This window comes from Syngnathus typhle, linkage group LG7 (assembly GCF_033458585.1).
Source record: "Syngnathus typhle isolate RoL2023-S1 ecotype Sweden linkage group LG7, RoL_Styp_1.0, whole genome shotgun sequence".
NCBI classification, from domain to species: domain Eukaryota; kingdom Metazoa; phylum Chordata; class Actinopteri; order Syngnathiformes; family Syngnathidae; genus Syngnathus; species Syngnathus typhle.
The window spans coordinates 753,050-778,070 of record NC_083744.1 but is presented as its reverse complement, the minus strand read 5'-3'; the positions used below and the strand labels follow the sequence as shown (position 1 = coordinate 778,070).

Sequence of the window (25,021 nt, the reverse complement as noted above, 5' to 3'; positions counted from 1 at the left end):
TTAGGCGATGCATTGCACATATTCTGTTGTCTGGTAATGTGGGTCTTTCGTCACGAAATGGTAGTGGCATCTCATAGTGGCCGCTCTCATTCTGTGTGATGTTTTCTTTGAGTTTTGTGAGAAACTTTAAATCTTCTTGTGACACAGGGTTGCCATCAAGGGCTCTTTCAGAGAAGTCTCCTTCAAGTGCTCTGATAACGTCCGAAGGGGTGACGTCCTTTACTGTTGTCCTATTGACATAGTGGACCTTGTTCTGAAGCTTTAGAGAGGGCTTAAGCTCTGGGATGACCTTCTTGACAATAATACGATGACTAATATCAATCGCATCTCCATAGTTCAGGCAGGGATTGGTTTGTCCAACTATACTCCAACCAAGATCAGTGCGCTGAGCGTATGGCTCACCTTCCTTGCCTGACACAATCTCTCTTGGAAGAAGAGCTTGTGAGCAGTTGTATCCGATCAACAATCCTACCTCGCAATCTTGCAAAGGTGCGATTTCTGGTTGAAGGTGTTCTAAATGTGGCCAAGCTTTAGCTGTCTCATTAGTTGGAATGTGAGCTTTGTTGGCTGGAATGAATTCTCGTGTGTATGTAGGAGGTAAAGTGATTCCTTTGCTTGAGTTAAGACCACGAACTTTAAGATCTTGCAGTCTGTTAGACTGAACAACTGTAGTCTGGGAAGACATGGTAGACAGTTCTAGTTTAACCGGTTCTTGGTTTGTATCTAGCAACTTTGCAACTTCACTGAGAACAAACGTTGTATCGCTTTGCGAATCCAGTAAGGCATATACAAGAACTTCTTTGTGTTTTGTAGAAGATGAAAGCCACACAGGAATGATTGCAGCAGTCTGTGTGTTATTTTCTTGACTCGCTACTCGGTTAGTTGTAGCCATGGCTGTAACTTGTTTTTGAGCTCGGTCGCTTTGACTTGATCTTTCGTTACTTGGATTTGGCTTAGCTAGTGGTTGCTTTTGTTCTTCTTTGTCCTTAACTCTATCTTCATGAAGACAGGTAGGATGCCCTTTACTGCACCTTTCACAAATATTGCGGTTGGTACAGCTCTTTGAAAGATGGCCTGGTTTGAGACAACCAAAACATAGCCTTTCCGACTTAATGAAGCTGATTCTGTCTGACACAGCCTTTTCAAGAAAACGTCTGCATTTGTGTAAACTGTGCTTGGGTTTCTTGCAGAATACACATACCAGTTGTGTTTTTTCTTGTGAAGTCGTCATCAGTGTTTTAACTCCAATTTCTTTCTGTTTGGTAAATTTCGGTTTGTCTGATTTGTTAAACTCACATTGTTTTAGTGACTGTAAAGATGTAACAGGATTACAAGCAATCTTGGCTTCTCTCGTTAAAAACTCAACAAACTGGCTGAAAGTGGGAAACTGATTTGTTTGTTCTTCAATTTCAACAACCTTGCGGTTCCAACTAGCAGCAAGCCAGTCTGGAAGTTTGGAAAGAATCTTTCGGTTCTCATTGCAGTCATTCAAGATCTCTAATGACTTAATGTGAGCTGTTGCAGCTTCACAACTGCGCAAGAAATCTGCAAAGTCCCTTAGTTCGAAACTGTCCCTTGAGGTCATTTTGGGCCATGCATGCAGTTTGTCTCTAAAAGCTTTTGCTATTGTGAATGGATTTCCATATCTTTCATCCAGAATCTTCCATGCAGCAGCATGTGCGGATTCAGTTCCAAGCAGGAAGTATCCTTCATCCGCTCTCTTAGCCGGTCCACTCACATCTCTTCGAAGGTAGAATATTTTCTCCTTGTTAGGGATATTCTTTTGGTCTATCAGTGTTTGAAATGACAGTTTCCAGTCACTGTAACTTAAGGGATCCCCAGAAAACACAGTAGGTTCCGGAACAGGGATACGACTAGCACTTAGTGCACTTGCTAGCACTTTAACTAAATCTGATGTACCATCACCTTTAGGAGTGCCTGCAGCTTGGGGTGAGACTTGTTCAAGAAGAGATGGAAAGCTTACATGTTCAACGTCTCTAATTTCTGTATTAATCTTTGTTACATCGACCTTTTGCACTTCTGCTACACTCATTTGGTCATAAACCTGCATCCTTGCTTGTGCTGCCTTGAGATCTTTGACCTTTTCCAGGTGCTGTACCTTTCTTTTCTTTTCATCAAGTGTTCTCTGCAGAGCTGCATACTCTTCTTCTTGTTGAGCCTTAAACTTTGCTTCATCTGCTTCTCTCTGCATTCTTAGTCTAATTTCTTCAGCCTCTCTTTCTAAGCGCTTTTGTCTAATTAGTGTTTCTTGTTCCACTGCTCTTTTCCTGACTTCAACTTCTAGTCTTTCTATCTCTTGCTGTTCCATTTGTTGTTCTTCTAATATTTTTAGAACAGCTTGACTCGCTGCTGCTTCTGCTGCAGCTTCTTGATGTTTTACAGAGGATCTATGTGAATGCTCAGATGAGTTCTTAGTTATGTTGAAGGAGCTTGACTTACTGCTTGTAGTTTGAAAGAGGGAGCCTGCTTCCGGCCAATCTTGTTCCTCTCTTCCTTCCAATTGGCAAGTTGCTTTATTCACAAGGAAACCTGAGATCTCCACACACAGATCTACTCTGCGACGTGTCTCTTGATCCGGTGGGGTGAGCTTGCGTAACTCATCATAAACCTTTGTGACATCTGCACAAAGACCTCTAACATCACCAGTTATATCTTCAAGAATGTCTTTATTTGAGGGTCCTGGTTGAGAGAGGGGTACTTTGGATGCCTTTGCATGTGTTCTCCACTTTTCGTAGTTGTAGTTAAATCTTTGCTGGAGTCCTTTAATCTTCTCATCCTGCATTTCTCTTCCCTTTTCCGTGAGTGTTTTCACTCTCTGACTTCTTCTAAGTTGTACTGATTCTTGCTGCTCACTAGGATCAGTACCTTGGGTTTCTTCAGACTGACTTTGGGGTTCTGTACTAATTAATGGTGTATTTGGATCAGTCATTTTAACGTCTGTCACTTGTCACTAAACAGCAAAAATGTTTATGTAAACTAAAAGTCACCCCTAGACAGTCGGCATTTGAAATATAAAGGCAGAATAAAATAAAAATGTAATACTGAATCTTTATACAGTAATGTGAAAGTAACTTAACTCTTTCAACTTAAATATACCAAAAACTTATTCAAATAAGAGTTATTCACATTTAAACTGTTCACATGAAACACATTTCTCATTCTTGGCACAAATAGGCCAGTGTAAAACAAATGTAGCCTACTGATGCTTAAACTTAAGTGCTTTAGACCTTACAATGTGGCTTAATAAACAAAAATTAGGAATAGCAAAACGTTACTTTAAATCACAGTTTGATTAATGAACCTTAAACTTGCGTTTTGTTTTCCTTTTTTCAGACAAACCCTTAACTTATGAATGTCCGCATTTCTTATGGCCTTATCTTAAAGTGTTGGTCTTCAAATCCCGCTTTGGTCTCGTGCGCGCGCCCGCTCCGTGCACGTGCCGATCACGCTGTGGCAAGACTGCTGCTCCTCTGATCATGCCGCCTCGCCTCCACTCGCGCAGATCAGCCGAGTTTTCACTGTAACTCCTCCAGGTACCAACAGACACAAGTGGCTTTCTCAACTGATGAATTTATTGAATCCAGCTTGTTCAGACTCATAAACACACCGTGAAAACTAAAAGCACAAAACAAACAACAATTAGCTTAAAGAAAGACATTTAACACATAAAACGATTCTGACAAATACAACATACAAACAATACCTCGTTGGCTGAGTACCGAGAGAGGAATTAGTTTCAGTCGTCTTCTTCTTCTTATTGTTTCTTATTTTTCTTAACAACTTAGCTTTGTGACCACGCTTCAGTCACGCATCTTTCTTTCTCTCGAGAGATCGCTTCTTCTGAGGAAATTAACCTCTACTCTGCATACAAAGCTCACTTACACTATAGCGCCCCCTGGTGGCACTCAACGGTAATAATAATGAAAATACACAGAAAATGAAAAGAAACGAAATATAGCAGTAACATGCTCTGTGGGTTGACTTTGACTGTTCTCACCATTCTTTGCCTTTGCTTATCTGAGATTTTTCTTGGCCTGCCACTCCGGGCCTTAACTAGAACTGTGCCTGTGGTCTTCCATTTCCTCACTATGTTCCTGTGCAAACTGACAGGTAAAATCTCTGAGCCAGCTTTTTGTATCCTTCCCCGAAACCAGGTATGTCCAAATTCCGGCCCGCAGGCCAAATCCGGCCCCCGGTCAGATTTCATACGGCCCGCAGCTTTGGTCTTATAATGTATTATTTATGGCCCATCTGCATTGTCAAACTGAACAAAAAATTCACAAAACTTGAAACTGTAATTTCTCTTATTACCAAAAGGTGGCAGCACCACTCCTCTCCGCTAATTTCTGCCATGGTGACTGCAAAGAAAACGAGGAAAGTTGACTTTGAGGACCGTCGCTGAGTGAGGATACAAGCGGCCGAAATGAGTTTCCTCCGTAGGGTGTCCAGGCTCTCCCTTAGAGATAAGGGGAGAAGCCGCTGCTCCTCCACGTTGAGAGGAGCCAGATGAGGTGGCTCGGGTATCTCATCAGGATGCCTCCTGGATGCCTCTCTGGGTGTTCCGGGCATGTCCCGCCGGTTGGAGACCCCGGGGACGACCCAGGACGTGAAGGAGAGACTATCTCTCTCAGCTAGCCTGGGAACGCCTTGGGATCCCCCAGGATGAGCTGGGTGAAGTGGCTGGGAAGAGGGAAGTCTGGGAGTCCCTCCTAAAGCTGTTGCCCCCGCGATCCGACCCTGGATATGCAGAAGAAAATGGATGGATGGATGGATGGATTATGGATGGATGGATGGATGGATGGATGGATGGATGGATGGATGGATGGATGGATGGATGGATGGATGAAACTGCCCCGCGACCTGACCCCGGATAAGCGGAAGAAGATGGATGGATTTAATTTAATATTATGTATGTTTATTATTATTTTATTGAATTTCTTTCAGCATAAAATAGCAGTTGGTCAAGGATGTTTATAGTTTAAGTAATTATAATTTATGTTTTAATTTCAGGCAAAGTGATGCATATTGAATCTGTTCTGTTACAGACTAAAAAACAATGTTATTAATAGTTAATAGTTATTCTTTATTGTAAGTTGACATTTCTATTTTATTTATTTTTTGTTTTCTTTAATATTAATAAGGGTACAAGCATGGGGACGCACAAAATGTTTTCTTCTCCCGATAGGGCAGGGGTGGGCAAACTACGGCCCGCGGGCCACATCCGGCCCACGGGACCGTTTAATCCGGCCCGCCAACCCTGAACAAATTGTATTATTAAACTTTTTTTTTTTTGGTCATTTTGCCTGCAATGACTGCGTTTCCCCAGTAGATGGGGAAGCGCTCGCCTGCGCATTTACTACTGGAAGCCGTGTCAGAAAGCTCAGTGCACACTCACAAGTGCGTGTACGTGTACATGGCGCGCTCTATTCTACAGTCCCAAATTTAGAGCGTGGGCTGTGACGAAAGCATTCTTGTAATTTGCGCGCTGAGCTTTCAGATGCAGTTTTGCGCTAAAGCCACCCACAAACCTTCCCCTGGAATCCTTCCATTAAAATGAGTCGCCCAAGGAAAAAAGCAAGGTGGACACAGTGCCGAGTGTTTAAAAGAGAGTGGCCAATTTGGCTCGATGTACGCGTCGTGACGTTCAGCCACATGAACGTCAACATCAACCCGTCACAGATCGAGGTAAACGGACCAACACCTCAGATCTCTCCTAAGAATTGCCACAACAAATTTTACTCCAGACTATGACGCACTAGCAAAAAATCACTGATAGCAGTTTTTTAGTGAATTATTATTATTATTTTTTTAATGCTGTTAATAAATGCATTTGTTTTCAAAAAACTTATTTGGAATATCCATGCTTTACTACCTACTAAAGGCCAAAATCTTTTATGCAATGACCTTTACAGGTCCCTTATATTACTTCACACAAACACTACGTCCATCTGCTCCTGGTTCGGCCCTCCGGTCCAAATTTAGAACCCAGTTCGGCCCGCGAGTCAAAAAGTTTGCCCACCCCTGCGATAGGGGGCATCACAGAAAATAATTGAGAAGCACTTGGGTAGCATGTCCGCCTCGCAGTTAGGAGGGTGCGGGTTCGATTCCACCTCCGGCCCTCCCTGTGTGGAGTTTGCATGTTCTGCCCGGGCCCACGTGGGTTTTCTCCGGGCACTCCGGTTTCCTCCCTCATCCCAAAAGCATGCTTGGTAGGCCGATTGAACACTCCAAATTGTCCCTAGGTGTGAGTGCGAGTGCAAATGGTTGTTTGTCTCTGTGTGCCCTGCGATTGGCTGGCAACCGGTTCAGGGTGTCCCCCGTCTACTGCCCGATGACGGCTGGGATAGGCTCCAGCAAGCCCGCGACCCCCGTGGGGACTAAGCGGTACAGAAAATGGATGGATGGATGGATGGTTTAAACAAATCAACAAAAAAAAGTAAACACTACCTCGGCTAAAAAACTACAAATGGCGACCGGAAAGGGAGGCGCACATCTTGTGGCCTGTGGAGTGTGAATTATCTTCTTTGCATTTAAAGAGATCGTACCAAAACGGCTTGCTCTGAGCCGCACATCAGAACAAGTCGAAAACAGTGACCTGTGATGGTATCAAAACGAGGAATTCAGACAAAAGCATTATTGTTCCACTGTATATAGACCACGACTAAATTAAAAAAATGTAAAAATGTAGAATTTATTACAGTGATATTTGGGCTTTAAAATCAGCAGGTTAAGTTTCAATTTGTGGGTCAGTACCCGAGTAGTTTTAGAAAACATTCCCGTTGAAGCACATTTTGCAGACAGTTACAAATATGCTCTGTGGAATTGTGAGCCGAGACAGGATGTGTATAATGTGCATGAGTGAAGCTGACATTCGGCCACATCGTTATGAGGGAGTTTTCTGTTCTACACAGAATGTGATCAAACAAAGAGTTGATTCAGGTGCTGCTGTTAGAGAGCCTTGTTCCTGCTGGTTGGGCAGGATGTTCAAGAAGTGTGGGACAAACAGACGAAGGAGAGTGAACTGAGAGGGATGACTGGGTGAGGGTAAAGAAAACAAACAGAAAATAAAAGGCCTCATATGAAGCCGGACAAGATTTCAATATGAGCGGTCAACACTTTATGAAAAACTGCACATATAAGACAGGAAAATTTGACATTAAAGAGATTAGGTGGAAGAGGCGTGAGGGGAAACAGACATCACATTAAGGAGGCTCTGTGGAAGTTAGTTTGTTGCTAAATATAGTACACATGTACCACAGTATAATAACTCTATGCACGGCATCTTTTCCACATTTGGAGCATGACTGCGTGTTACTTTTCCAGTCGCCAAGCTAACACAGATATAACACTGATAGCATCATAACTCTTCAAATAATATGATATACGTATATCATTACCTTTCCAACTGCTCCAGTTATCAAAGTGTCAGTAAAGCGTTCAAAGTCAAAATCTGTATATTTTGTCAATTTCTTCACAGGTAGCAGACATGCAAAAGAAATGAATGTATGTTCCTCACTATCCCACGGTGGTAACAAGACACAGACACCAAGTTACAATACTGTCAAAGCTGATTTCACCTGATGCTAAGTCCAACCCAACACTGCAGTGACATTAGTCAAGTAAAAGTGCCCGTGATGATAGTTTAGCAACAAGGACTAAAATAACATTGCACAACATTCAGTAATGTAGTAAGAGAGACAGTGCATGACATTCGACAATAAATAGCATAATAATAATAAATACAATAATAAAATAAAGTAGTGAAGACTTAGTTCCTCAGCTTCAGAATCCATGGAACCTTCAACTTTAACAAGATTGCCAGTACCTGCACTGGATACACAGCCCCACAGCATGATTAAATCACCACAAAATTTGACTGTGGGTAGCAAGTGTGTGTCATGGAATGCTGTGTTCTTCTTTCTCCATGCATACCGCCCCAATTTTAGTTCCATCCATCCATCCATCTATCCATCCATCCATCCATCCATCCATCCATCCATCCATCCATCCATCCATCCATCCATCCATCCATCCATCCATCCATCCATCCATCCATCCATCCATCCATCCATCCATCCATCCATCCATCCATCCATCCATCCATTTTCTTCCGCTTATCAAGGGTCGGGTCGCGGGGGCTTTAGGAGGGACTCGCAGACTTCCCTCTTCCCAGCCACTTCACCCAGCTCATCCTGGGGGATCCCAAGGCGTTCCCATGCTAGTCTAGACATAGTCTCTCCTGCACGTCCTGGGTTGTCCCCGGGGTCTCCTACCGGCGGGACATGCCCGGAACACCTCCCCAGGGCGGCGTCCAGGAGGCATCCTGATGAGATGCCCGAGCCACCTCATCTGGCTCCTCTCAACGTGGAGGAGCAGCAGCTCTACTCCGAGTCTCTCCCGGATGACCGAGCTTCTCACCTTATTTCTAAGGGAGAGCCTGGACACCCTGCGGAGGAAACTCATTTCGGCCGCTTATATCCTGGATCTCGTTCTTTCGGTCACGACCCATAGCTCGTGACCATAGGTGAGGGTAGGAGCATAGATCGACCGGTAAATCGAGAGCTTTGCCTTTTGGCTCAGCTCTCTCTTCACCACGACAGACCAGTACAGAGTCCGCATTACTGCCGACGCTGTCACACTCCTCAGCCTCCCTGGTAAGGTCTATTCAAGGGAGCTGGAGAGGAGGGTCAGTTGGGAGGTCGAACTTCGGATTCAGGAGGAGCAGTGTGGCTTTCCTGGCCGTGGAACAGTGGACCAGCTCTACACCCTCGGCAGGATTCTCGAGGGGGCGTGGGAGTTCACCCAACCAGTCCACATGTGTTTTGTGGACTTGGAGAGGGCGTTCGACCTTGTCCCTCGAGATGTTCTGTGGAGGGTGCTTCGGGAGTACGGGGTGCCGAGCCAACTGATAAGGGCGGTTCGGTCCCTGTATCACCAATGCCAGAGTTTGGTCCGCATTTCCGGCAGTAAATCGGATTCGTTTCCAGTGAGGGTTGGACTCAGCCAAGGCTGCCGTTTGTCACCGATTCTGTTCATAATTTTTATGGACAGAATTTCTAGGCACAGCCAAGGCGTTGAGGGTGTCCGGTTTGGGGACCTCAGCATCGCGTCTCTGCTTTTTGCAGATGACGTGGTGCTGTTGGCTTCTTCAAGCCGTGATCTCCAGTTTTCACTGGAGCGGTTCACAGCCGAGTGTGAAGTGGTCAGGATGAGGGTCAGCACCTCCAAATCCGAGTCCATGGTCCTTGGTCGGAAAAGGGTGGAATGCCCTCTCCAGATTGGGGAGAGATCCTACCCCGAGTGGAGGAGTTCAAGTATCTTGGGGTCTTGTTCACGAGTGAGGGGAGGTTGGAGCGTGAGATTGACAGGTGGATTCAGTTAAATAACAGCAATAAATAATATTCAATTCAAAGTAATCAGCAACATTAACTCAGGAGCACAATATATAAAACATTTTAACCTACAAAACAAAAATGAATAAAACAATTTGTGCTGCTTTTTAATCACAATGAGGCAGCATGACGGAGACCATATCCATGGCTGCAGGTAGTATCAGCTCTTTTGCAATAGTGTGGGTTTTTTGCACTGAACATTTTGATACGCTGCTTTATTTGATGCTTACAGTGCTTGCTGATTGACTGAAGTAGCATTCACAAAGTGGGATGATTGTTGGCAATATTCAGACCGTTTTGCCGAAAAACCTCAAGCATCTTCTCAGCGTGATTGGGGTGCAATGACTTTATAAGTGCCGCCTTAATTTATTTGGCTTCATACTGTCCGCTGCCAACACTGTAAGGCACAGTAAACACACCGGTCTTTCCTCGTCTCCCATGGTAGTTGCACTGAACTCGAGCGCTACGTACGCTTCGTCATATTTCCTTGTCTTAGCTTTCGTGTGACTCTCAATTCTCTTATCTCCGTCTCTCTCTGCCGTTCTTTTCAACCCTGTTAAATATTTTTCCATGGTGTACCACTGCACTTTTTATCGCCTGCTCTGTGCTGTGTCTGCGTATGTTCCGTGCGCTCTACATTGTCGAGCGAATACTGTCATGATTCGTCCCCGGTCACGTCCATGTTGTCATTGTTTTGTCCGTCTGTGTGCTCATGTCCGTGGATCATGTGTGCTTCTGTCATGTCTTGTCCCCAGTTTTGCTAGGTTGCCATGGTTTCTGTTCGCGTCGCTCCTCCCCTCCTGTGTTTCCTCAATCAATGTAACCGCGTTCACCTGCCTCGTGTTTTGTGTTTTGTATTTAAGCCCTGTCTGCCCCTCGTTCATTGTCGGTTCATTGCTTGTCGATTGTTGCATGCAATCGCTGCTGTCACGGTAACGTCACCATGCCTTTCTGTTTCAAGTCTTGTCAGGTCAGTCCTATTATCTATGTCAGTCTACCAAGTTTGTGTCTTGAGTTTGTTCCAATAAACCCTGGTCCAAGCTGCACATGGTCGCCCTGTTCCATTTCCACACTCCGTTCGTGACGGAACGAACCGACCTACACAGCGACCAGCGCTTGGACCCCCCTCCACCACCAGCTTCCGTTGCCCAAGCCAAGCCAAGCCAAAGACAAGAAACCAAAGCCAAGCCAAGAAACTAAGCCAAGAAACCATGCCAAGAAACCAAGCCAAGAAACCAAGCCAAGAAACCAAGCCAAGCGAAGCAAGCCACGCCAAGCAACCAAGCCACGGCAAGCAACCAAGCCACGCCAAGAAACCAAGCCAAGAAACTAAGCCACGCCAAGAAACTAAGCCACGCCAAGAAACCAAGCCACGCCAAGAAACCAAGCCACGCCAAGAAACCAAGCCACGCCAAGCAACCAAGCCACGGCAAGCAACCAAGCCACGGCAAGCAACCAAGCCACGGCAAGCAACCAAGCCACGGCAAGCAACCAAGCCACGCCAAGAAACCAAGCCACGCCAAGAAACCAAGCCACGCCAAGAAACCAAGCCACGCCAAGAAACCAAGCCAAGCCAAGAACCCAAGCCAAGAAACCAAACCAAGCCAAGCCAAGCCGCCTTCAGCTACGCATGACCAGCGGCCGACCCCCGACCCAGTCCCGACGGCGCAGATGCTGCGGCCGCCACCAATCCACGCGGCGTGGATCCAGCGGCCGACCCCCGACCCTGTCCCGTCGGCGCGGATGCTACGGCCGCCACCAATCCAGGCGGCGTGGATCCAGCGGCCGACCCTGTCCCGACGGCGCGGATGCTACGGCCGCCACCAATCCAGGCGGCGTGGATCCAGCGGCTGACTCCCGACCCTGTCCCGACGGTGCGGATGCTACGGCCGCCACCAATCCAGGCGGCGTGGATCCAGCGGCCGACCCCCGACCCTGTCCCGTCGGCGCGGATGCTACGGCCGCCACCAATCCAGGCGGCGTGGATCCAGCGGCCGACCCCCGACCCTGTCCCGACGGCGCGGATGCTACGGCCGGCACCAATCCAGGCGGCGTGGATCCAGCGGCTGACTCCCGACCCTGTCCCGACGGCGCGGATGCTACGGCCGCCACCAATCCAGGCGGCGTGGATCCAGCGGCTGACTCCCGACCCTGTCCCGACGGCGCGGATGCTGCGGCCGCCACCAATCCAGGCGGCGTGGGTCCAGCGGCCGACCCCCGACCCTGTCCCAACGGCGCGGATGCTACGGCCGCCACCAGTCCAGGCGGCGTGGATCCAGCGGCTGACCCCCGACCCAGTCCCGACGGCGCGGATGCTGCGGCCGCCACCAGTCCAGGCGGCGTGGATCCAGCGGCCGTCACCCAGTCGGTCTTCGGAGGCGTGTGCAGTGCGGCTGCCTCCCCGTTCCCTCCCGCCCCTTCTTGGACAGTTTTGGGATTTTGGGACGTCGGGAGCCGTCCCTTGTGGGGGGGGTTCTGTCATGATTCGTCCCCGGTCACGTCCATGTTGTCATTGTTTTGTCCGTCTGTGTGCTCATGTCCGTGGATCATGTGTGCTTCTGTCATGTCTTGTCCCCAGTTTTGCTAGGTTGCCATGGTTTCTGTTCGCGTCGCCCCTCCCCTCCTGTGTTCCCTCAATCAATGTAACCGCGTTCACCTGCCTCGTGTTTTGTGTTTTGTATTTAAGCCCTGTCTGCCCCTCGTTCATTGTCGGTTCATTGCTTGTAGATTGTTGCATGCAATCGCTGCTGTCACGGTAACGTCACCATGCCTTTCTGTTTCAAGTCTTGTCAGGTCAGTCATATTATCTATGTCAGTCTACCAAGTTTGTGTCTTGAGTTTGTTCCAATAAACCCTGGTCCAAGCTGCACATGGTCGCCCTGCTCCATTTCCACACTCCGTTCGTGACAAATACTTCTTGTGCACACAACGATACCGCCACTCCTACCTCCTGCAGTGGATGCCTAATTACCCCACTATTTGAGAAGGACTGGTTTAAACTAAGGTGACCAGATTTGTGTTTCTGAAAAAGAGGACTTTTTTGGGGGGGGGGTCATTTGTGTCATGTTATAACACAAAACGTATATACAAAAAAAAACATATTTACACTAACAAAAACACATGTACCGTTTTTTTCCGTGTATAGTGCGCAAAATTTAACTAATTTATTGTCCTAAAATCGTGGGTGCGCATTATACATGGGTACAAAAAATTTTTTAATTTTTTTTTTTTAAAATTTTTCTTTTTTCTTTTAAGTCCCAATGATCGTCACACACGTAGGGAGACAATGGGTCCCATTTTTATAGTCTTTGGTATGGTCTTAACTAGGCTGGATGTAATTTTTTTTGTTGGCGTTGATTTCTCCGACTGCCCGTAAACGCACCACCGCGCTCCGTGCGTGCACGGGACAGCAAACGAGCAGGTGATCGAGCAAGCGTCTGATACGAGAGCATTGCGGTCGCATAGAGCGTGTTTGAAGTGAACAGCAGAGAAGAAAGGAACAAGGCAAAGTGTTGTGAAATAAAATATTACCTGTAATACGGATTTAGGTAGAGAACTGAACTCTCGCTCTTTATATAGCTGACGTGTCTTGCGCATCCGTTCTGCGCATCTGTAATGGCGGCCTCCGTATTTTTTAATTTAGTAAAAAAAGACAAAAGAAATACGGCCATCGGTGCAGCATTTGAATAAAAAAACAAAAAGGGCTCCTCTTCAGTCCTCCTCTTGTGGGGTGCGTTGGCACCTTTAAGTGCCTGCCTTGCATGTCAAGCACTCAGCTTCATAAGATCACAACCCTGGCGAAAGCATGGGAATTCTTTTATTCAACTCCTCCGTGAACTAGCATTTTTGTCTTGTCATTGCTTGTAAACACTCGGTATAGACTGGACAGCCCACCCTACTTCGTAGCAAAGTGACTAGATTGGAGAAGGGCGTGATTTATTTGTGAACGATACAGAAAAAACGGGAATTGTGTGAAATGGAACGGAGTGGCAATTCCATTGACAATGTACATGTATTATGTTTGAGGCAGTCCAACAAAATCCCGGACAGTTTTGATATTCCCCCCGGACATTGTTTTAGGGCTCAAAAGTAGGTTACGTCCGGGAAAAAGGTTAAACAAGGTAACATTTACTTCCGCCACAATCTTTTTGATTGATTAAAAGATATCAACGACAGAAGACTTGTCCATACAACCATACATGACACGTAATAAAATAAATCCCCTCACAATATTTCTGAATGTCTTGTAAACAAGCACTGCATTCAAGCTACGAAGTAAGCCAATGCTAGCGCTAGCAAGAAGCTAACAAATGCATTAAAGACAGAGTCAGCTTTATTGTCAATTCCTTCATGCCAAGACACACAAAGAAATCGAAATTACGTTTCCCCTATCCCACGGTGACGAGACACAGAACACGATAAACATACAAGTAAACAACGCAAAATAAAAACAAGAAGGCACAAACAATGAACAATAAGAGTAATGAATACATAAGAAATACCGTTTTTTTCCGTGTATAATAAATTTAACTAATTTATTGTCCTAAAATCTGGGGTGCGCATTATACATGGGTACAAAATTTTTTTAATTTTTATTTTATTTTATTTATTTTTTTAAGAAAGTCATGGTACAACAAAACCAACAACAGGACTGACCGACAAAGTCGTGGAACAAAAAGACAGGGTGACATTACCAAAGACAGGAACAGAAACCAAACAGACATCATGACATCATCCAACGGTGAGCGAGGGGCAGACAGGACTTAAATACAAAACATTAGATTGATTGAGGTGACACAGGAAGAGAGGGGCGACGCGAACAGAAACTGGCAACCTAGACACATAGCAAAACTGGGGACGAGACATGACAAATCTCCCTCGAAATAAAACTTGAAATCACCTTGTTTGTTATCAATCGCGCATCGCATTCAGCCATCCTGCCCAACACACTTAGTCAGTAAAATTCATAATTGACGACACATCGTTTGATGCGATGGTGCAATCCTTGATGGTGTGTTATTGTCAAATATTGTTTGTTTTTTAATCTCCATCGCGGACCGGACGTCATACGGAGGCTGCCATTACAGATGCGCAGAACGGATGCGCAAGACACGTCAGCTATATAAAGAGCGAGAGTTGTTTTCTTCCTATTAGTTTCAATTCACAGTTTAATTAGCAGTTTCAATCAGCAAATAACAAAATGCGTATTACATGTAATATTTTATTTCACAACACTTTGCCTTGTTCCTTTCGTCTCTGCTGTTCACTTCAAACACGCTCCATACGAACGCAATGCTCTCGTATCAGACGCTTGCTCGATCACCTGCTCGTTTGCTGTCTGTCACAATGTACCCTACACAAATCCGAAACATTTGTTGCGGCTCCGAGTCACGACGAGGGGCAAGTTTTGGTTTCCAAGGTTTTTTTTATTCCTCTTCAACGTCTCTCCCATACAGAGCCGCCTTTTTCACGTCCGCACGCCTTTTTCACATGTGCGCACGGAGCGCGGTGGTGCCTTCACGGGCAGTCGGGGAAATCAACGCCAACAAAAAAAATGCATCCAGCCTATTTAAGACCATACCAAAGACTATAAAAATGGGACCCATTGCCTCCCTGCGTGTGTGACGATCATTGGGACTTAAAAAAAATAAAATAAAATTAAAAACAAAAATTTAAAAAAAAAGTAAAAAAAATTGGGTGCGTATTATACATGGGTACAGGCTTTTTTCCAGCATCAACATGCCATTTTTAGGGTGCGTTTTATACATGGGGGCGCATTATACACGGAAAAAAACGGTAAACAAATAACACAGTAAATAAGAGGAGCAAAACGGAGCAAGAGCGCACAGCAGACAGTCAGAACAAAGCGCAAAAGTATAGGACGCTACGTAGAAGAAGGGAGAGAGTTCAGGACCCTAAGAGCCTGGAGATCACAAACTCCGCCAGTGGCGAGCAGTGCTCGCATACCACCACAGAGTCCCGGCACCCTCCGTCACGGATGTAGACGCACATCCCACCTCCTCGCGACTTTCCCCCTCGTACAATGGCCCGGTCCGCCCGATAGCACGCTAGCCGCTCCAGATGCACAACAGAGTCCGGAATGATGACGGTCAACCAAGTCCCAGTGAACACGAGCACACAGCAGTTGCGCACTGTCCGGTTCGTAGATCTCAGCAGGCGAAAGCAAACCATTATGATGTCCAGCAACCGAACATTCGCCAGAAAAATGGAAGGCACGGCTGGGCGAGCTGGGTTGGCCGCCAGCCTGGCCCGGACGCCCCCGCTCTCGCCCCTCTTTAGCCTCCTTGCACACCGCTTCCGACGCTTCCCAACCGAGGGAGGAATAGCAGGCGAGTCCGGCGACGCTTCACGACGGAGCAGACCGAGCGCCTTTAATGTCCGCGCTTCAAAGTCCAGAACGCCACAAAATTTGCTTTCGCCGATGTCGAGCAGAACCAGCCCGCTGCACTTGTAGCACAACCCAGTACGACGAGACAAACACACAAAACTGTCGGACAAACCCACATCAAACGACAAAACGAAACACCGTTCGGGACAGATAGAGGCCGCTGCGTGTGCACGCGCCGCCATCTTACTTCCTGAGAAGTAATATTACATTAGTACATTAATAATAATACATTTTGTGACCTAAGAATAATACAGCAACTTTGATGCAATTCATCTGATACAACCACCGTATTTATTCTAATTATTGCCCATATTCTCATAATCGCCCGGTGTGTGTTAGCGATGACATAAATACAAAACATTGATACCTCTAATTATCGCCCATGCAGCTAAAAATTCCCCCCAAAACTTATGTTGTCCTCCGCAACCGGATGCCGACGTTATTGCGCAAGTTTAAATATGACTGATTTGGCAGCACGTCGAATGTCCCTTTTAAATTGTTTTTCTCTATAAACCATGATACAATTACACACGTCACTCCGCTGCAATACCCTTACGCAATTACGTTATCGGGGCGTGCACTTGAACAAGACGATCGCGATAACACAGTGGTTCTTAACCTTTTTCTTTGTTCGCATCCCATTCAATTCACCAACCAGTTCTCGCACCCCTAACCCTAACCCTAAATAATTATTATAATAATAATTGGTTTACTTTACAGCTATAAGGCTTAATTAGCATTATCCTTAATGCCAATTAACACAATGACTTCTTGATTTCCAGAATGTTTCACTTTTTTCACGACCATTATCCCCGTAAAATTGTAAATTTCCGCCAGGGTATCCTCGCATCCCCTAGAAAGCATTCTCGCACCCCCGGTTAAGAACCATTGCTATAACATGACGTGCGCAACATGTCGATGGAGCGTCAATTGACGCACCCCACTGTTAGAAGTAGATCGAAACAGCCGCTGTTCTAGTGTTAATAACACTAGTGAGATGCAGGTATTGCATACTACATAAGGAAAATATCCATATTATCGCCCATTTCAGTGTCCCTTGGCGATCGGACAAAAAGTGTTCTCTATTAATCGCCCACCCCCCGTTGGACATAAACCTTCTCTAATTATCGCCCTGGGGGATAATTAGAATAAATACGGTACTCAAAATACACTCACAAGAAGTGAAAAAATCAGCTCCAAAATCAGCAGAAAGACTGACGCTAATTGCTATGAAAACGAGTGCAGACACAATATTATTAAAACAAAATACTTTTCCTTACTTTTATTTAACTAATTATTTTTGTGTCATCTCAAACTTAACGCTTTACTTTGTTCGTCGTTTCCACAGATTGAGGAACTAAACGAAATCTATCAGCGAATCCTTCTCTGTACTGACAAAAGATTACTGAAACACTCCTTAACAAGCAGGACTTTGCCCACAGACGTGGTAACACTGCTTGAAAAATTAAATTTGACCAGGCACTTCTTTGAGGTTCTGATGTTCTGCAATGAATTGTGTGGATTGATGCATCCAACAAGGGAACATTTTGATCTCTCCACTTCGGCATCCTTGAGTTGTTTGGACTACAAAAGTCTCACCGTAATAAACAATCTGCGAATCCGCCATGTTTATTACTCGGATTCTCGTTTGGCAACACCCATTACCTTGTTTCTTTTATTCCGCCCATACAGATGTGATGTAATAGATAAAAAAAAAAAACTAATAAAAAACGGAGAAATCCGAACAGAGTAAAAAATAGCTCCCCAAAACGATCCTAAAAGTATCTCTGCAGCACCTGGAGGTATATATTACACATTTCTACACTCCTGGATACTCCAGATACACAAGAACTTTATTTTAAAAGCAAAAAAAATAGATTTTCCATGATACGTGTCCTTTAATGTTAACCAGAATGAAAATTCAAACAAAGTAGTGAAATGCGTGATTAATGATGTATTTATTTGCATGAGCATCACCCACAGTTTTGCATAAAAACGTGAAATAATATTTTAAACTGTATCAATGTACACTAAACTATTTAAAACATTATTTTCAATATACAATATACTGCAAACTGACTATTATTTTGGCTTTTGTACCTCCAAATGCATTCGTCAAACTATGAGCGCCCCCCATGCATGCGTGCTGATGATTCTCCAAATGCAAAAGAAAACACATTTGAAGTGAAAAACATTTCCTTAATTTGAACATTTATTTGGTCATTGTCATTTTTTAACTCCAACATACAAACATAAAATACCGTATTGGCCCGAATATAAGACGACCCTGATTATAAGACGACCCTCTCTTTTTCAAGACTCAAGTTTGAAAAAATACTTTTTGACGCAAGTTTGAAAAAAAATGTTTGAACACCGAATTTAATTTTTATACAGAAAATTACAGTACATCTGAAACAAATAATTATAACAATATATTTGAGAGAAAAAACATTATTTTTCCTCATTCAAATCATGCAAAAACTGTCTGTCACATGTTTCAAACTCAAGGCCCGGGGGCCAGATTTGGCCCGCCACATCATTTTACGTGGCCCGCAAAGACAAATTGTGCATCAAATTCGTGTGTCATTACTAAAATAGCGAATTGTCTTCACTTTTAATATCTTTTTTTTAAAAAATATTTGACCAGTTTTAACTCATCTGATTTGAAAGCGAGTTATTTGTTAATTTGTTTTGAAGCTTTTGCTGTATATAATTTGAGGTGCTCATACATTTATTTGGGTTGACAGTCATAATAACCCTCCGAAAGAAGCTATGACTACAATGTCATTCTACCGTGGCACCATCGAGAGCGTCCTCTCTAGTTGTATCTCTGTTTGGGGTAGTAGCTGCACTGAATACAACATGAAGGCTCTGCAGCGCATAGTGAACACGGCTGGTAAGATTATTGGTGCTTCACTCCCCTCCCTGAAGGACATTCACACCTCCCATCTCACCCGCAAGGCGACCACGATTGTGAGTGATGTGAGTCACCTCGCTCACTCTTTGTTTGATCTTCTGCCCTCTGAGAAGAGGTACAGGTGCCTCCGCTCCCGCACCACCAGACTCACCAACAGCTTCATACTCCAGGCTGTTAGGATCCTGAACTCCCTGCCCCCTTCTGCGTAGCGTCCTGTACTTTTGCGCTGTATTCTGTCTGCTGTATGCACACTTGCTCCATTTTTGCTCCTCTTATTTCTTATGTTATTTGTTTATTTATTATTTATTCACCACTCTAATTTATTCATTGTTTGTGCCTTCTTGTTTTTTACTTTTTGTGTTGTTTACTTGTATTTATATTGTGTACTATGTCTTGTCACCGTGGGATAGTGGGAACGTAATTTCGATCTCTTTGTGTGTCTTGACATGTGAAGAAATTGACAATAAAGCAAACTTTGACTTTGACTTTTGACTTAATGCGGCCTGTGAAAAAAAATAGTTTGACACCACTGGTTTAAATCTAGGGTTAGGGTTTCAAAGTAGGGTTTCATACTACAGTTAGGGTTTCAAAGTAGGGTTCAAAATTAGGGTTAGGGTTTCAAACATGGGTTTAAAGCTAGGGTTAGGGCTTCAAAGTAGGGTTTAAAGCTAGGGTTACAGTTTAAAAGTAGGGTTTAAAGCTCGGGCTAGGGTTTTAAACTAGGGTTTAAAGCTCGGGCTAGGGTTTTAAACTAGGGTTCATACTAGAGTTAGGGTTTCAAACTAGGGTTTAAATCACAGGTGTCAAACTCAAGGCACCTTGAGACCAGATACAGCCTGCCAATTCATTTTGTATGCCCCCCGAAGACAAATTGTGCATCAAATTCGTGTGTCATTACTAAAATAGCGAATTGTCTTCACTTTTAATATCTTTTTTTTAAAAAATATTTGACCAGTTTTAACTCATCTGATTTGAAAGCGAGTTATTTGTTAATTTGTTTTGAAGCTTTTGCTGTATATAATTTGAGGTGCTCATACATTTATTTGGGTTGACAGTCATAATAACCCTCCGAAAGAAGCTATGACTACAATGTCATTCTACCGTGGCACCATCGAGAGCGTCCTCTCTAGTTGTATCTCTGTTTGGGGTAGTAGCTGCACTGAATACAACATGAAGGCTCTGCAGCGCATAGTGAACACGGCTGGTAAGATTATTGGTGCTTCACTCCCCTCCCTGAAGGACATTCACACCTCCCATCTCACCCGCAAGGCGACCACGATTGTGAGTGATGTGAGTCACCTCGCTCACTCTTTGTTTGATCTTCTGCCCTCTGAGAAGAGGTACAGGTGCCTCCGCTCCCGCACCACCAGACTCACCAACAGCTTCATACTCCAGGCTGTTAGGATCCTGAACTCCCTGCCCCCTTCTGCGTAGCGTCCTGTACTTTTGCGCTGTATTCTGTCTGCTGTATGCACACTTGCTCCATTTTTGCTCCTCTTATTTCTTATGTTATTTGTTTATTTATTATTTATTCACCACTCTAATTTATTCATTGTTTGTGCCTTCTTGTTTTTTACTTTTTGTGTTGTTTACTTGTATTTATATTGTGTACTATGTCTTGTCACCGTGGGATAGTGGGAACGTAATTTCGATCTCTTTGTGTGTCTTGACATGTGAAGAAATTGACAATAAAGCAAACTTTGACTTTGACTTTTGACTTAATGCGGCCTGTGAAAAAAAATAGTTTGACACCACTGGTTTAAATCTAGGGTTAGGGTTTCAAAGTAGGGTTTCATACTACAGTTAGGGTTTCAAAGTAGGGTTCAAAATTAGGGTTAGGGTTTCAAACATGGGTTTAAAGCTAGGGTTAGGGCTTCAAAGTAGGGTTTAAAGCTAGGGTTACAGTTTAAAAGTAGGGTTTAAAGCTCGGGCTAGGGTTTTAAACTAGGGTTTAAAGGTCGGGCTAGGGTTTTAAACAAGGGTTCATACTAGAGTTAGGGTTTCAAACTAGGGTTTAAATCACAGGTGTCAAACTCAAGGCACCTTGAGACCAGATACAGCCTGCCAATTCATTTTGTATGCCCCCCGAAGACAAATTGTGCATCAAATTTGTGTCATTATTAAAATTGCAAATTGTCTTCACGTTAATTAATATCTTTTTTTTTTAAATTTGACCAGTTTTTGATCGTCTGATTTGAAAATGAGTTATTTGTCAGTTTGTTTTGTAGCTTATACTGTATATAATATGAGGTGCTCATACATTGCTTTGGGTCGACAGTCATAATGGCCCTCCGAAAGATACAATGCGGCCAGTGAAAAAAAATAGTTTGACACCACTGGTCTATCACATCTTAATATCTGAACATTTTAATATATAAACTAAAGTGCAATCACATTTGTAAATGAATGGCTTCTGGTTTTTCAAACGTAAATAAACCAACCTACTGTGATAAAACAACAAAATTGCAATAACTACATTAACCATCAAAATGAAGTCTAACTGTAACTAGTCTTGAAACAAATCTGAATAAGGAAAAACATTGCACTAAAGTAATGCAAACTAGTACCGCTATTGTTGGGGAGCCTGAGGACTGTATTGGGGGTTGGCTCGGGTCACTGTCAGCCATAGCGGGTTTTTTTTTTTTTTTTTTTTTTTTTATTTTATTTTTTTTTTTTTTCGGTATGGCGCCGTAAGTGGCTGCCTCCCAGCAGTGTTCTCTCCTTTCCTCTTTATTTCTTTCTTTTCTCCTTTTTCTTTCTGTCTTTTTGTCCATTCGGCGATGCTGGTGCCTTCTACCGCACCTCGGTATCTCTTCGGATCGGATATTTTGTATTATTATTTTTTCTTCCTGGGACCGGGATCATCGGTCGAGACCGGCGTAACTCTACGGCGGCTTCCTGCTTATCCGGCCAGTGATGACCGGGTCCCTCGCCTTGGCCTTGCAACCGCAACCCCTGTAGGGACTCCGCTTCCTCGTGCTCGTCGGAACCAACGACTTTTGCCATGCTAGCCCCGTGGTGACCATCTGCACGTGCATCCGACTGGGTGCCCAGGACGCTGCTCACACGTTTACCTGCTTTGTGATGTTTTTCACCGATTCACGACCACGGTCCATTGGGCGCCGTTGAACTGGACTGCCGTTACACCTGTCTATGGACCCCGTGGAGGCTATTTTGTGTGTTTTGGGGTGTTCTCTTGTATTGAGGGGTGCTGGTTGGCCACAGTTTTTTTTTTCCTTTGTCTTTTAGCTTTGTTTTGCTTTGATGGCTTTTATCTTGAGCACTTTCTGGCTTTCTTTGTGGCGCCGTTGTGTGGCAGCCTGTGTCTTTTGTATACCCACTCTGTGGTATGAATACTGCTGGGGCCTGAATTTCCCCACCCCTGGGGATCAATAAATATTCAATCAATCAATCATAGACTTCTATTAGACATTTGGTCTAATAGTATAGACCAGTATAGTCTACTATAGATAGTATAGTCTATATGTATAGACCTAATTTAGATGTCTAAAACTGGTCTCGGTATAGACCTAAAACAGGCATCTAAATTAAAATCATCAAATATGATCATTCCGTGAGTCGTCACCTTACCGTGGTGGAGGGATTTGCGTGTCCCAATGATCCTAGGAGCCATGTTGTCTGTGGCTTCGTACCCCTGGTACCCATGGCAAAAGGGTCCTAGGTGAGGGGCCAGACAAAGCACGGCTAAAAAAAAAACTTATGATGAAAAATACAAATGGACTCAGATTTCCCTCGCCCGGACGCGGGTCACCGGGGCCCCCCTCTGGAGCCAGGCCTGGAGGTGGGGCTCGAAGGCGAGCGTCTGGTGGCCGGGCCTTCGCCCATGGGCCCCGGCTGGGCACAGCAACAAAAGGAAACGTGGGTCCCCCTTTCCATGGGCTCACCACCTGTGGGAGGGGTCAAAGGGGTCGGATGCATTGTGAGCTGGGCGGTGGCCAATGGCAGGGACCTTGGCAGTCCGATCCCAGGCCGAGCGGGTGTGCGAGGCAGAAAAGTTCCGACTAGATATAGTCGGACTTGCCTCTACACACAGTTTGGGTTCCGGTACAAGCCCTCTCGAGAGGGGCTGTGTTAGGGTGGCGCCCACTCTAATTTATTTTGCAAGAACCACACAGAGACAAGCAAGTCATTCTAGACACCTGCAAGTGGAGAGTCCATTCGTAGCTGTGCTTACAGCGATGGTCGAATGGAGGTCTGACTCAGGCCTCATCCGGTGCATATTTATTGAGAGAAACAGAGTGGGGTTGAAAGTGGGGGTGTTGGTGGACAGGATGGGGTGAAGCCCCTTCCCTGCTGATCAAAGCATAGCAGGGGGGCTTTTACGACGTTGTGTAAACAAAGCAACTTTGATTGCTTCCTCTGCATCTAGTCAATCAGTTGAAAAGATCTTAGCACTTCGTTCTACTACTTTTGTTACGACAGGACAAACTAGGTAAATTATTACAGGTTACGTACGTTCCAACATAATCATACGATGAAGATATTCTGCAAACCCTAACATATCCCTCCTGTTTTATCATATGATTATGTCAACCGCGATCAATCAAACATAAGTAAGAAAATACAATGACAGCAATAACTTCCAGTGAAGATAAGGTTTTTTCCTCAATACTCCAGTCCAAATTTTGTGTGTAACTGAAAAACCTGCGGTTAGATTAAATGCAGGAAAAGAGTCACACGGGCCCTCTGCCTTAGGCGACCAGAATGTTATCAATAACAACAGTTCAAGACAAAAAATGCTCATGATTGTTCAGCCGTTGGGGGCTTGGCACGGCCACTGAAGGAGGGTGAGCACAATTCTCACCCCCTTCCAGAGCCCCACACCTACATCAGTCTCCCCCACAATCAAATTACAATATCAGTCACCCCACTCACATTCCAACATCCGTGGAGACAATGGAACAGAACGGTCCATGTGCAACACCACAGGAGCCGTCTCCCACAGCCTTTTCACACCACAATACCACACTCCCCCTTCCACAGTCCAGTCTCACTGGAGACAATGGAAGGCAGGAAGGCACAGGTGAGACACTGGAGGAGCAAGCTCCTGCAATCCTTCCACAAACTAATTACAACAAACAACAAAAGCCCAAATCACTTATTTCTGTTTGGGAGGATCACAACGGCCAGATTTTACAAATGACAAACCACAAGGCGCAGGTCTTGGAACCACGTCGACGACCGCCAAACGCAAATGCCGGGTCAAGGGCTGTTCTTCGTCTGTTCTTTGCAACTCTTGAAGTCAATTAAAGTTAAAGTCCCAATGATCGTCACACACACATCTGGGTGTGCTGAAATTTGTCCTATGCATTTAACCCATCCCCGTGTGATTTTGATCCATCCCCTGGGGGAGAGGGGAGCAGTGAGCAGCAGCGGTGCTGCGCTCGGGAATCATTTGGTGATCTAACCCCCCAATTCCAACCCTTAATGCTGAGTGCCAAGCAGGGAGGCAATAGGTCCCATTTTTATAGTCTTTGGTATTACCCGGCCAGGGTTTGAACCCACAACCTTCCAGTCTCAGGGCGGACACTCTACCACTAGGCCACTGAGCTGGCTTATTGTATTGCCCTTCTGAATTGGGCAGATAGGAGTGTTTGTGAGAAGAGTTTGAGCACTTCCTAATGATTCCCCCTAACCAAACACCATTTATGACAGGGGCTATCCCATTTGTTGCCTCCTGTTTTAAAGGAGATTATCTGGTCTTGGTCGGATCTTGGCTGGAATGGATGTTAAGTCCTCTAGCAAATGGTTCCTTTGATCAGTCAAACACATGTTGATTAGCCAGGGAAGCGCATAAGCGCGTGCCCTTCCAAACACATACACTACTTCCTCACAGCTTCTTTAGTCCTTTTTCAATCACCTTCCAATCGTTTACAGCAAAAGTTTGAGAAGCTTGAGAAAATTTTAACTTAATAGTATGATGCCAAATGTATTAGAGAATCCATATGTCGTGAAGTGTTGTATTTTTACTATCTTTCACTATCAGTCCCACTCACCCCCTCCTTCTGAGGCTAGGCAACACCCATGCCTCACACCTCGACAAACTTTTTGGGAGAATAAGTTCTTTACTCCATATGATTCCATCATCATTTAACTTGACTTTCTTTCCAAAACGCTTCTCAATTTCCCAGTTCACACATCTTCTGCATATGTTACTGGTTCTCCAGTTTTTTTCCCTAGTTAATTATCACTCCAAAAGCAACCTTTTTTGGTCTTTTTTTTTTCTTAGCATTTAACTTATTCAAAATCATTCTTTCTTCA

The 25,021-nt window shown here is 44.7% G+C and overlaps 1 protein-coding gene across 1 annotated transcript; it reads right to left on the bottom strand.

Annotated features, from left to right (window-relative positions):
• LOC133156683 (uncharacterized) lies at positions 1–4,001 on the bottom strand. Its single transcript, XM_061282587.1, has 3 exons — positions 3,725–4,001; positions 146–3,636; positions 1–30 (listed from the first exon to the last, which is right to left on the bottom strand). Exons 2-3 carry the CDS (start codon positions 2,948–2,950, stop codon positions 1–3), a joined length of 2,835 nt encoding a protein of 944 aa, XP_061138571.1. The 5' UTR covers positions 2,951–3,636; positions 3,725–4,001.
• Between the last annotated feature and the right edge of the window lie 21,020 nt (positions 4,002–25,021).